This window comes from Carassius gibelio, chromosome A2 (assembly GCF_023724105.1).
Source record: "Carassius gibelio isolate Cgi1373 ecotype wild population from Czech Republic chromosome A2, carGib1.2-hapl.c, whole genome shotgun sequence".
Lineage (NCBI taxonomy): Eukaryota > Metazoa > Chordata > Actinopteri > Cypriniformes > Cyprinidae > Carassius > Carassius gibelio.
Window position 1 is genome coordinate 20,829,185 of NC_068372.1, and position 13,579 is coordinate 20,842,763.

The following is a 13,579-nucleotide window of genomic DNA, read 5'->3' on the forward strand; positions in this document are numbered from 1 at the left end:
CTTTTAATTTTGTATTATTTTTATTATTAATGATAAAAAACGCATTAAACTGATTGAACTATTTGTATTTTGTTCAACACGTTTAACTGGTAAAAACTCCATGGTTCCTGTTGTAGGTAACTGGCCTGCACCTACCAAAAAAGGGTGAAACAAACAAAACAAAAATCCAGACGTCACTTCCTGTTTGGACGTCACTTCCTGTTTGTTGTTGACGGCTGAACTGCGTTTGAGCTCCGTCACTATATTCTTTTGATTGACTATTTTTTACTTAAAAATCTATTTTATACACCATCGTTTCCGTTTATATAACGCGTGAATATATCCTCTATTGTATTCTACAACAAAAACAATTAGAGCGACTCACTATCACTAGATTTATTTTGATCTCCCGGGTCCGCTATTAGCTTTTAGCCAGTTAGCATCAGCAAGCGTGGTTGCTGCTAACTGAGCTTACATTGCTAATACTCTATTCACACACATTACCACTGCTGTACTCACTGTTACTTGCTTTAATGGCGGATGAATGTCTCCACTCTGTGCAGCTCGAGCTCGAGGCCGTGGGGAAGCAGATTCGCGACCTGGAACGGAGGCAGGCCGAGCTGAGAGAGCGGAGAGCCGCGCTGGAATCATCCCGGGCTGACGCTCACAAGTCCGGGGTAAGTATACAGCGTGCTGTTAACAGTCCCACCACGTCTACTCCGTGTGTTTCTCTGCGCAGGCCCGGTGCACCCAGGACGCGATCTTCCCAGATGTCCTTCACTGCGACGCCGGGACACCACGGACCCTGGGTGCATCCACAGCGGAGGATGCGAGCCGGGTCCCGGGTGACGACATCTCCCCCTCCTGCCTTCGAGATCTCCATCCAGAACCGCTTCGCTCCCCTCCGCGAGACAGGACGCGACGCTGTGATCATCGGAGACTCCATCGTCCGACACGTAAGTGCTACGTTAGCCGAAGGTAAAGTGCACACTCATTGTTTGCCTGGTGCTCGTGTTCTCGATGTTTCTGCGCAGATACCCGCGATCCTGAAGGACGACGAGAGCCCGAGAGCGGTCGTGCTTCACGCCGGGGTTAACGACACCACGCTGCGGCAGACGGAGACGCTGAAGAGGGACTTCAGGAGCCTGATCGAGACGGTTCGCAGCACGACGCCCGCGGCGACGATCGTCGTGTCAGGACCACTGCCCACGTATCGACGAGGACACGAAAGGTTCAGTAGACTTTTTGCTTTAAATGAATGGTTGTTGTCATGGTGTAAAGAACAGAAACTGCTATTTGTTAATAACTGGAATCTTTTCTGGGAGCGTCCTAGACTGTTTCGCGCTGATGGATTACACCCCAGTCGAGTCGGAGCGGAGCTTCTCTCTGACAACATCTCCAGGACACTTCGCTCCATGTGACTAGTAAGTCAATTCTCAAATAACCATTGTTCCACCCGCTTAAATGATAAAAGTACTTGTGCTGTAAAACCTATTAAGACTGTGTCTGTTCCCCGAATAGTGAGGTCAAAATATAAATATAAATATAATGTAGGATCTAGAAAAAATCTTATCGTAATTAAACCAGAAAAATGTAAAGTAAATGAACAAAAACAATTTTTAAAGTTTGGGCTCATAAATATTAGATCACTCACACCAAAAGCAGTTATTGTAAATGAAATGATCACAGATAATAGATTTGATTTACTCTGCTTGACTGAAACCTGGCTAAAACCAAATGATTATTTTGGTCTAAATGAGTCAACTCCACCAAACTACTGTTATAAACATGAGCCCCGTCAGACTGGTCGTGGCGGGGGTGTTGCAACAATATATAGTGATATTCTCAATGTTACCCAGAAAACAGGATACAGGTTTAACTCTTTTGAAATACTTCTGCTAAATGTTACTCTGTCAGACATGCAAAAGAAATCTAATGTATCTCTTGCTCTGGCTACTGTGTATAGACCACCAGGGCCGTATACAGAATTCCTAAAAGAATTTGCAGATTTCCTCTCAGACCTTCTAGTTACAGTTGATAAGGCGCTAATCATGGGAGATTTTAATATTCACATTGATAATACAAATGATACATTAGGACTTGCGTTTACTGACCTAATAAACTCCTTTGGAGTCAAGCAAAATGTCACCGGGCCCACTCATCGTTTTAATCATACACTAGATTTAATTATATCGCATGGCATCGATCTTACTGCTATAGATATTGTACCTCAAAGTGATGATATTACAGACCATTTCCTCGTATCGTGCATGCTGCGTATAACTGATATTAACTATATGTCGCAGCGTTACCGTCTGGGCAGAACTATTGTTCCAGCCACCAAAGACAGATTCGCAAATAACCTGCCTGATCTATCTCAACTGCTATTTGTACCCAAAAATACACATGAATTAGACAAAATTACTGACAACATGGGCACTATTTTCTCTAATACATTAGAAGCTGTTGCCCCAATCAAATTGAAAAAAGTTAGAGAAAAACGTACTGTACCATGGTATAACAGTAATACTCACTCTCTCAAGAAAGTAACTCGTAGTCTTGAACGCAAATGGAGAAAAACTAACTTAGAAGTTTTTAGAATTGCATGGAAAAACAGTATGTCCAGCTATAGACAGGCTCTAAAAACTGCTAGGGCAGAGCATATACACAAACTCATTGAAAATAACCAAAACAATCCAAGGTTTTTATTTAGCACAGTGGCTAAGTTAACAAATTACCAGACGCCACCTGATTCAAATATTCCACCAACGTTAAATAGTAATGACTTTATGAATTTCTTCACTGATAAAATAGATAACATTAGAAATACAATAGCGAATGTAGATTCTACAGCATCTAACACTTCAGTTTCATCCATCGCACCCAAACATAAACTGCAGTGCTTTACAACCATAGGACAGGAGGAGCTAAATAAACTTATCACTGTATCTAAACCAACAACATGTTTATTAGATCCTGTACCCACTAAATTACTGAAAGAGCTGTTACCTGTAGCCGAAGAACCGCTTCTCAATATCATTAACTCGTCATTATCTTTAGGACACGTCCCAAAACCATTCAAGCTGGCGGTTATCAAGCCTCTTATTAAGAAACCAAAACTAGATCCTAGTGTACTGGCAAATTATAGGCCCATTTCAAATCTTCCATTTATGTCTAAAATTTTAGAAAAAGTTGTATCTGCTCAATTGAGCACCTTCCTGCATAAAAATGATCTGTATGAAGAATTTCAGTCAGGTTTTAGGCCCCACCATAGCACAGAAACTGCACTTGTTAAAATTACAAATGACCTGCTCCTTGCGTCAGACCAAGGCTGCATCTCATTTCTAGTCTTACTTGATCTTAGTGCTGCGTTCGACACCATAGATCATGACATACTCATAGATCGATTACAAAACTATACAGGTATTCAAGGGCAGGCTCTAAGATGGTTTAGATCCTACCTGTCCGATCGCTACCATTTTGTTTACTTAAATGGGGAGTCATCTCATTTATCATCAGTAAAATATGGAGTGCCACAAGGATCCGTCCTAGGTCCCCTTCTGTTTTCAATATACATGTTGCCCCTTGGTAATATTATTAGAAAATACGGAATTAGCTTCCACTGTTATGCTGATGATACTCAGCTATATATCTCAACGAGACCAGATGAAACTTCCCAATTATCTAAGCTAACAGAGTGTGTTAAAAATGTAAAAGATTGGATGACAAAGAATTTTCTCCAATTAAATTCGGATAAGACGGAGATATTAATTATTGGACCAAAAAACACTACACAGAATCTTGTAGATTACAATCTGCAACTAGACGGATGTACTGTTACTTCCTCTACAGTCAGAAATCTGGGTGTTATATTAGACAGCAATTTGTCTTTTGAAAATCATATTTCCAATGTTACAAAAATTGCATTCTTCCATCTTAGAAACATTGCCAAGCTACGAAACATGTTATCTGTTTCTGATGCAGAAAAGCTAGTTCATGCATTCATGACCTCTAGACTGGACTATTGTAATGCACTTCTAGGTGGTTGTCCTGCTTCTTCAATAAACAAGCTACAGGTCGTCCAAAATGCAGCAGCTAGAGTCCTTACGAGGTCAAGAAAATATGATCATATTACCCCAATTTTACAGTCTCTGCACTGGCTACCTATTAAGTTCCGCATCAGTTACAAATTATCATTACTTACCTATAAGGCCCTAAATGGTTTAGCTCCAGCGTACCTAACTAGCCTTCTACCACGTTACAACCCATCGCGCACCCTAAGGTCACAAAACGCTGGACTTTTGGTAGTTCCTAGGATAGCAAAGTCCACTAAAGGAGGTAGAGCCTTCTCACATTTGGCTCCCAAACTCTGGAATAGCCTTCCTGATAATGTTCGGGGTTCAGACACACTCTCTTTGTTTAAATCTAGATTAAAAACACATCTCTTTCGCCAAGCATTCGAATAATGTATCTTTTTAATTGTGAGTGTAGTTGCATCTGATCAAAGGTGCATTTTTATTCATTAGCTTGGGTTAAATAAATTTTACTTTGTTGGATCAGCAGCTATGCTAATGATGTCTGTATTTTGTTTCTATGTTTTGCCACGGGATTCACATCCCGTGGTAACTAGGATTTACACAAGCTCCAGTCTGGATCCAGAACACCTGAGAAGAGATGATGCTGACCCTCAGAGGACCTCAGATGATGCTAACCCTGAATGAACAAACAGAACTAACAATTATTCCTAAATGTGTGACTTAATCATATAATAACTTAATTAATAATATTGATAGTTCATCGTCTAGCTGACTACGTCTTGTATTATTATTATTTTTTAGTTTTTCTAAAATCCTGTCAAATGTGCACAAACTACTAGCTACTACTAAATATTGTAGAAACATAATTTTCTGTAAAGTTGCTTTGTAACGATTTGTTTTGTAAAAAGCGCTATACAAATAAACTTGAATTGAATTGAATTGAAAGTCTTGAGATAAATATATCCATTTTATTTGGACACATAAAAAAATGGATCCTGTGCAGGGGTTCTGCACATGGAAGCAGGTTGCTCTGGTGGTTGTCTTCTCCACCAGGGGTTCTAGATCTCCATGAGTTGGTCTGATCCAACGATGACCTCATTGGTTCTTTCAGCTGTGAGGGGAGAGAACAAGATTCTCAGAAAGAGATATCTGTCGTGCCTCAAAGGAGATGAGCTGTGTGTGTTCTGTTAAGATCCAACACTCCGGTTCAGTTCAAACGAGGCACTTCAGTATTAAAATTATTGTTTCAATAAATCAAAAGACAGGATAATACACCTGTTGTTTTTTTTTTTTTTGGTTTGTTTATCTGGAGTTTACCTTTGTGGGCCATTCCATCACATACTGACAAGCAAACAGTTTACAAATCTGTCAGGCTTATACACACTCACTTAGGAAGGATGATATCCACTTGCCGAATGTGACCATTCCAAACTAAACGTTTGAGAGCAAGATTAATGATCCATATAAAGACATATTTTAGTGTGACGGAATCCACACAAAAGACTGTTTTTGTGTTCCGAGTTTGGCGAAAGACAAATAGAGCGTGCTATGTCAGAAAGAGAGAAAGATGAACACAGAGAGAAGGTTGGAACAAGGGAATCTAAACAGTCTGAGGAAAGCTACATGTCATCAGCCTCCGTAACACCTGCAAATCTATTGCACCTTACAACATGGTGCAGAGTGGCAGGCCGGGTGGTCCTGGACGTACAACCCAGTCTCCAGGGCCTGGGATGCTTTTAGCAGCCATAACCCAACACGCTCAATCCCTTAAGGACGATGATGCTGGGAACACAGAATCTTATACAGAAAGTGTTCAGCTAGAGTTTATGAGAAGTCTATCACTCCTTTGTGGCTCACACACGCGAACAGCCAGTAGCAGTAAACAGGCTGGGAATAGACAGAGTGAGAGTGAATAGACAGAGTGAGAAAGACATTCAGACAGAGGAGAAAGAGTGTGTGTGTTTGTGTGTGTGTGTGTGTGTGTGTGTGTGAAGCTGACTGTATTAGACCACCAGAGTGGAACAGCTATAAAGTCTACTAAGAGTCGTCTAATCACTCAGCAGCTGTTTAAAAAGGTTACAATTGTACTAGAGTCCAATGTGGGGATAACATATAAACTACAAGTGAACACAAATCTTGGCATGCACTGATTACAGCTGATACCATTTATTTCCCCATATATTGTTATGCAATTGTTATGCAATTTCTGATGGATATATCAATACTGATTTGTCTAATACTTTACATTAATAGTGTCCAATTTTTACTCAAGATTATATTAATTGTTTTAAATATTAAACAACTTTTTTTATTTTTTTATTAATTAGGCCAAAATTACAGAGACGAATCCAGCTATACTGTCCAGCTGACAATATACACTTTATATATAAAAGCTGAAAAATTCTAATTCATGTCTTCAAATTGATTCGTCACAAAAATGTAAGAACTGATTATTTTATAGGAAATATTACTCTTTGCATCATATCTTTGGTAAATATATATATATTTGCTTTGGTGAGTATAAGCAATATCTTTAAAAACAATTTAAAAATCACACAGACTAAAATACAAGTACATAAAATAGCTAAAAGTGTCCATATTATTAATATTATATTAATATTATTTCTTATCCATATTATCCATATTATAAGTTAAGATATTGATAAATGTTTTCCCCCATTTTTCTATTTTCTCTCTTGATCTAACAGTTGTCAAAGACAGATATGTCTTGACTGTTTTTAATAAGATTCATCAAACCTAGCACTTTTGTAACCCATCATAAAATAGCACAGTTTGAATTGTGGGTAAAGCACTGTTACTGTCCACAACCAAATTGGTCTAATCAGCCTGATGTTGTCCATTATTGATATATTGTGACCATAAAAGTATCTAATAGAGAATCATAGTATACACAAATAAGTCTCAAATATCAAGATTATTTCCAAACATAACCCTCTAACTATCAGTGCACAAATGTGAATCTACGATAACATTTAAGCTGCACTCATAACTAAGTAAGGAAATAACCAGCTACATCACCATCAGAGGGAATCTTTCAATTTTGCAGCTCAGCCTCAAAAGAAAATCTGCCTTTTTATTTCAGGAGGGTAGACACATCAAAACCAAGCAGCGACTCTTTAATGAACTTAATTTCTCTCTTTGATTTAATGTTAAATCTGTGCATCTGTGTACAAAGCAGCGAGTTTCAACCTCAGGGCTACTGAAAGGGATTTATTGCAGTTATTATAAGCAATGCTTTTTAAATAACAGGTTACATTAACCTCTGCTCTGGGTTTTTCGGGGATAACTTTGAATCGTGGTTTCTCGCTGCGCTTAAATCACTGGAGCCAGAGGGCGGGTGTGTGTCGGGGGAAGTACAGGGGGTCTAGCTTGTAATTTGGGATTTCTGGGAGCACTTCAGTAAGCCTAAGCATTTTTAGAGGTTATGGCCAACTAATCGAGTCCAGCTCGAGAGTGATGATGGAGAGGTGCAGGGTGGAGATGTAGAAAAGTTGTGGGGTGGGAGGGGGTGTCAGTTGAGGCAGCAGCACCCTGTTGTTCAGTCAATTAGACTGTGCAGCCTCTGGACATCTTAGGGCCACCTTAAGGCACTGTCATTTATGGAGAGGTTAGAGACCAGGCGCGGACCACCCGGAATACAAGAGCCTGTAGCCACACACACGCAAATAGATGCATACAAACCTCGCATTGATCTAAGACTGCGAGGATTAAGCATATTATAAAATAAAGCTCAATTGTACACACAAGCTTAGGTTTAATACGCTATTAAAACAGATTAAAACGCACATACACACACACAAGATCACACAAATGAAAAGGCTGACAAGGGCGTGAGAGTGCACACATAAACACAAACACAAAAGGCTGGATTACAGCGGAACTACTGAAGTTTAGAGTGTGTGTTTTTGTGCGTGTAGTGTAATGCGCAGAGACTGCGTTGGACTGCAGAGTTCTCACCCTCTGGTTCTACGCGCTGGCCGCTCCCCACCAGACAGTACTTGATGTCAGCTCCACGTCCAATCACTGCATTGTTGCAGATCACACTACCTTGAATGTTACACCTGGGGGAAGAGAAGAGTGTCAGATGAGTGTTGTTTTAATGTGCATACAACAAACACGTACACTACCACCAAAATTTTGGGGTCGGTAAGAATAAAAAAAAAAAAAAAGAAGTCACACCAACTTTGAACAAAAATACAATAAAAACAGTAATACTGTGAAATATTATTGCAATAAAAAAAACTAAAAAAAAACTATTTTAATATATATTTAAAAATGTAATTGATTCCTGTGATGGGAAAGAGGATGGGAAAGATACATTATCCTTCAGAAATCGGACCCACTTTATATTAAGTGGCCTTAACTACTATGTACTTACATTTTAATTAATAATTTAGTACCATGTACTTATTGCGTACATACATGTTTTTTACATTGTACTTATACTTTAAAAAACTACATGTAATTACATCTGTATTTAATTTCTGTAATAACATTTATAATTACACTGTTGACCCATACTTTACACCTTAACCCACCCTTAAACCCATACCTCCAACCCTCTCCCTAACCTTACCCCATCCCACCTCAATAGCAGCAAAAGTGTTTTACAACACAATATGAACACAATAAGTACATTGTACTTATTTTTTTATGCAAGTACATAGTAGTTTAGGCCACCTAATATAAAGTGGGACCCAGAAATCATTCTAATATGCTGATTTAGTGCTCAAGAAAAGTGCTGAAAAAAAAAAAAATGTTTGCGGAAACAATTTTTTCAGGATTCTTTGATGAATATAAAATTCAAAGAACAGCATTTATTTTAAACTGAAGTTATTTGTAACAAATGTATTTATTGTCACTTTTGATCAATTTAATGCATTCTTGCTGAATAACAGTATTCATTTCTTTTAAAAGAACAAAACAAAAATTGTACTGCCACATATTTTTGAATGGTAGTGTAAATTATGACAGAAATAACACTTGTTATGTACAAACTAGTGACTAGTTGGGCCAGTATTTGAAACAGATTTGAAATATTTGTTGACACCTAAGTCCATTTAGCAAGTAAGTCTTGGCTCTACCATGGCTCAGTCAGTTCAGTTTTTTTTTTTTTTTTTTTTTTAGATTTTCACAAATATTTTAGTGAATTTTGAATAAATATTGTGTTAACATTTTGGCTATAATAAACCATTCAGAGATTGTTTGGATACTTCAAGGCTCATATCGTTTGACCACTAGTCCTAAGCAAACCATTTTTATAGCTCTGTTCATTCAATATGATCTCTAGCACTCTACTTGACTATTAATAACCCATTTTACCTCCATATTTTGTCATATTTCTTTGTGAAACAGAATGTTCAACCAGAAACATACCTATAATGTTTTGCTAAAACAATGCTCAGATAGCTAATTGCGCGAAACGAAAGTTGTCTCAGATCAAGTTATTACATTTTGTTTAAATATTACAATGATTTCTTAGGAATAATACAGATCAATAAATCGCAATGAGATAAGGATAGGAAGCAAACCATCAATATTGATTTTGTTGCTTTTAACTGTTGGTCTCTGCATATATGCATCAAGACAGATGTCTTTTAAGACATACAAGATGTGGTTTGAAGTCAAAACTAGTTATAGAGACTACACTGCACTGCAATCTAGCCATTTTGAACTCAAGAACACATCTTGTAAATACCTGGCTCTAATGAAAAAATACAGGAAGTAAATTAGTCAAGAATCTCTGACAGTGTGTCGTTTATGTCTGGAATCTTTGAGCATAATGAAAGACTGATATTTGTGTATGCGAGTTGTAGTGAAGTGCTCGGGAGCCTGGCTTTGAACTACGTGCACTTGGACACACACAGACGCACACACATCCCCGAGCTGCTGTCTGTTTACACCATACAAAGAATAATATTTTCCTGGGATCGCTTTGGCACCATAAAACTTTATTTGCACAGTTTTATGTTTACTTGGTTCGCCTGGGCCAACTCTTAACTTTTCTGAACTTTCTTGCGGTGAAGCATATTTACCATGAGTGTTCGGCTTTCATGTCTTTTTGCTAATTGCACAGCTGAGGGTCTTGTCCTTTCCTCACTCGACCCTTTACACCCCCCCTTCCCATCACCACCATGCCAATCTGAAACCTGATCCCTCAATGTTTTCCCCAGGCTTGTTTTATTTTCCTTTGGGCGACATTAGCATATATATTAAAAACAACATTGCCTTCTGACGTACAGAAGCGCTTTAGTGCTGATTTTCGGCGATTTAGTGTCCGGATGTCATAGGACCTACAGGACGTGCCATTTCACACTTTCTCCATCCATTTAAATCCAAAATTTAAATCCATAACTTTTCACACTAAGATTTTCAGCTCATGGAACAGGAACAGTGGACAGGGCCGTCTTCAAGATCAAGCAGCGTCGGACAGCACGGCCCGTGTTGTAGCTGACGGAGACAGGTTTCTATTGGCAGCTACACAGGGCACTCTATTCAGGTGCACGGGTGTGTACAAGAGCGAGTGAGAGAGGTTTGAAGAAAGAGAGGGAGCGGGTGAGACAGAGGGGGTAGATGGGAGATTACAAGGATTGGACTTTTAAACAGAGAGACCACCAAAGATGCAGTTGCTGAAATACCACTAATTACTGACACTATGCTCCTCCTCGCTGTGACCCCCCCTTATTCTCCACCCCCACAAGCCACCATCATGCCCCCCCCACCCCACCCTTCCCATCAACCCCGAACCTCCTGAGGTTCATAAACTACCACTCCTACATGCAAACAAATGGCCTAAAAAAATGCAAGTGGCGCTTTTAAATGCCAGGGATTTCCTAATCCCTTCTTACTTTATGTTTTGAAAGAGTTGCTGTTCCTTTCTTTCCTTCCCCTATCCTTTCTATCACTCCGCTCTCCACGCACAGGCTAATTCGTACACAAGGGTCGCCACGTTGTCTCCAAGCTTGTTATTTTGAAGGGGAAAAAAAATTGTTTAAACCAAAGCTTTTCCCTCCTGTCTCCAGCTAACAGGTTCTTTTTTCTGTACCACCTGGAGATGATTTAGGACCGTTTGTGTTCAGTTACAATCAAGATTTGCCATTAACCCGAATCACCTTAAATGAAAAAAAAAAATCATTGTTCATTCACAAGTCTATGAACTCATAAAAGAAGCATTGTGAATCAAGCGAGTTTAGCAAGATGTGAATGTTTACTGAAGCTTCTTTAACTCATGTGTGTAACACATGTAGCAAAACGCTTGTTTCTTAGGGAATCATTACATCTACATTCATCACTTTTCTGTTAATTTGTTGTATCGGGGGCCTGTTCAGGGTCAGCGAACACCTTTAGGGGTCTGACAACGCATGTTTCTGCTTTTGCTCAACACAGCAAGAAGCGGCAGCATCCACCCCAACACCACCTGCAGGCAGAAGCGGGTCAGTCTCTCTGCGCATTATGTCTATGTCAAGCCCACTTTTAACTTTTCAGACAAAATCTGAACTTTTGTTTCTTCATGCTGAACATCTGATCCAGACCACTAAATACTCTAGGGACAAACAAACTGTCTGTCATCCTAGACTATGGACAGTACAGGACAAAACAGGGGTGCATGAAATTGCAAAAGCTTTGTTCACTATCTACACTACCACTTAAAAGTTCGAAATTTATACTTGTATTCAGCAAGGATCCTTTAAAAAAAATTATATTTCAAATAAATGTAAAAATATTTCAAAGATGCTTTTAATCAAATAATTCTTACTTTTTCCGGTCATTTCTTATAACTGGATATTTCATTTTTTAAATCATAGCAATTTTTAATTTTAAATCATAGCAATTGCACTCACAGACAAATTTCTTTCTGACAGATGATACAAATATGAACATATTATATCCAACACTGAAATTTCCATGCCTTTAAGACTTCATTAAAATCATCATTTTAGTAGTCCATCACCATTGGAAAGCTGCTAAAAGAACTGGTAAAAAAAAAAAATGACCGTATACACTGAAAAATGTTCCAACAAGTCTCATAATGCATTTGGGTTTATTTGATCAATTGCAGCGACATAATTTAAATTAATCTATTTCGTTAAATGCTGCTTTTTATTAGTATGTTTTCAAATATTATTACATTTCACGATCCAAAGAATGCAGCTAATGTTACTTGGTCAAACATCCTGTCTGGGTTTGGTTTACAATTAAATTACCTATAAAAAGGCTATAAAAAGATGACTTACCCTTCTTCAATAGTGACTCCGTTCATGATGATGGAGTTTGTAATCTTCACCTTCTCCTTGATTATAGTTGAAGTGCCAACATTCGAGCGCTTGATGGATGTCCTGTCTGATATATGACACAATTGGCCGATGATGCTGTCACTTCCAACCTAATTAAAATAGACAGCATTACTTTATTTGAGGAGTAACGTATTTCAATATGAGAGTGTGCTCCTTAATACATTTTATGAGGTGTGCATTTTTAATCATACAAAGATGTCATATTTGTGACACATTTTTGGGACTCACCAAGGAGCGTTCTGAGACCACAGCAGCTGGATGGATCGGAGGGTCCTCAAACAGCTTTGGAACCTAAGGGATAAAGGAAACATCCCACAATACAATGCAACCGCTAAAGCTGAACCAGTGTCTTAAAGAATTGTATTAAGTGTGGACATTTAAGAAAAAAAGTGCCATTAAAACAGTTCTTTCGGTTTGTTCTCACCACACGATTGGCCTCTATGTAAGCCGCGAGCGTGTTCACACGGTAGCACATGCCCTCCTCCATTATGTGAACATAACAGCGTAGCTTTCCGCCATGGTAGGCCTCGCTCATGTCTCCACGGTGATCGTTCCAACATGACCTCTCCCGGGCAAGCTGGAGCAGCGCCTCATCTTTACTGGTGCTGAGGAGCTCTGTAAAGACATGTATGTTTTTGACATGTAGGTTTTTGCTAGGTCACCGTTTGTTATGTACACATAACACTCTCTTAGAAAGATGACAAATATGAATTGTGAAAATGCGATTCATTACAAGAGGAAGCTTACCCAGATTGTGGTGAGCGTCCTGTTGTTTTTGATTCCTCTCTGAATCCTCTGTTGCATTTTGGGAGTTTAAAGTCTTGGAAAATTGCATACGCACCAAATACGGCACTAATTCTCCTCTAATTGAGGTGACAGACCTGAAAACAAAATCAGATGGCAGCAACACAGGTTTGCATTAAAGCAGGGCTTGTAAGATCATTAAAAACAAAAAATAATGTTTTCAGCAAATAACGGTAGTGTACTATTATTCTGTCAGTTTGATTTAACTAATTCAAAGGCATTATTGTGGCAGAGGAGTAAAGCAATTAATTGACATTACACAAACAGCTGCAGATTTCAATCAACACTACTGTTTTTTCATGTTTCATTTTTTTTTATGCTCACGTTTAGCTTTCTTATGCTGCATTTGTTTGTTAATAAATCCATTAAAAAAAATGTATAGCATGAAATATCATTATCATTTAAAATAACTGATTTCTATTTAAATACATTAGAAAATGTAAT

The 13,579-nt window shown here is 38.5% G+C and overlaps 2 protein-coding genes across 6 annotated transcripts in view; one reads left to right on the top strand and one right to left on the bottom strand.

The window, feature by feature from the left end:
• Nucleotides 1-310: 310 nt before the first annotated feature.
• LOC128030838 (uncharacterized) lies at nt 311-4,953 on the top strand. 5 transcript variants are annotated; one of them, XR_008187975.1, is made up of 4 exons: nt 311-656; nt 719-935; nt 1,014-1,403; nt 4,610-4,953. XR_008187975.1 is itself a non-coding variant. In XM_052618905.1 (3 exons), the coding sequence occupies exon 2, from the start codon at nt 750-752 to the stop codon at nt 1,398-1,400; it is 651 nt and encodes a 216-aa protein (XP_052474865.1). In that variant the 5' UTR covers nt 347-656; nt 719-749; the 3' UTR covers nt 1,401-1,403; nt 4,610-4,948. The 5 variants fall into 5 exon arrangements, 4 of the variants coding, with proteins under 4 accessions (XP_052474847.1, XP_052474865.1, XP_052474856.1 ...); XM_052618905.1 differs by having other exon boundaries at nt 347-656; nt 719-1,403; nt 4,610-4,948; XM_052618896.1 differs by having other exon boundaries at nt 347-935; nt 4,610-4,947.
• An 11-nt stretch (nt 4,954-4,964) lies between these two features.
• Nucleotides 4,965-13,579, bottom strand: part of LOC128030832 (translation initiation factor eIF-2B subunit gamma) — a 32,583-nt gene continuing 23,968 nt past the window's right edge. The window contains exons 7-12 of the mRNA XM_052618865.1: nt 13,079-13,212; nt 12,756-12,946; nt 12,560-12,622; nt 12,272-12,420; nt 7,995-8,098; nt 4,965-5,127 (exon numbers count right to left, since the gene is read on the bottom strand). Of these exons, the coding sequence (XP_052474825.1) occupies nt 5,075-5,127; nt 7,995-8,098; nt 12,272-12,420; nt 12,560-12,622; nt 12,756-12,946; nt 13,079-13,212 (694 nt within the window). The 3' untranslated portion in view covers nt 4,965-5,074. The remainder of the gene's footprint in view (nt 5,128-7,994; nt 8,099-12,271; nt 12,421-12,559; nt 12,623-12,755; nt 12,947-13,078; nt 13,213-13,579) is intronic.

Coding starts and splice junctions, on each gene's coding strand:
- LOC128030838 (XM_052618887.1), top strand. CDS start 513: ATGGCGGATGAATGTCTCCACTCTGTGCAGCTCGAGCTCGAGGCCGTG.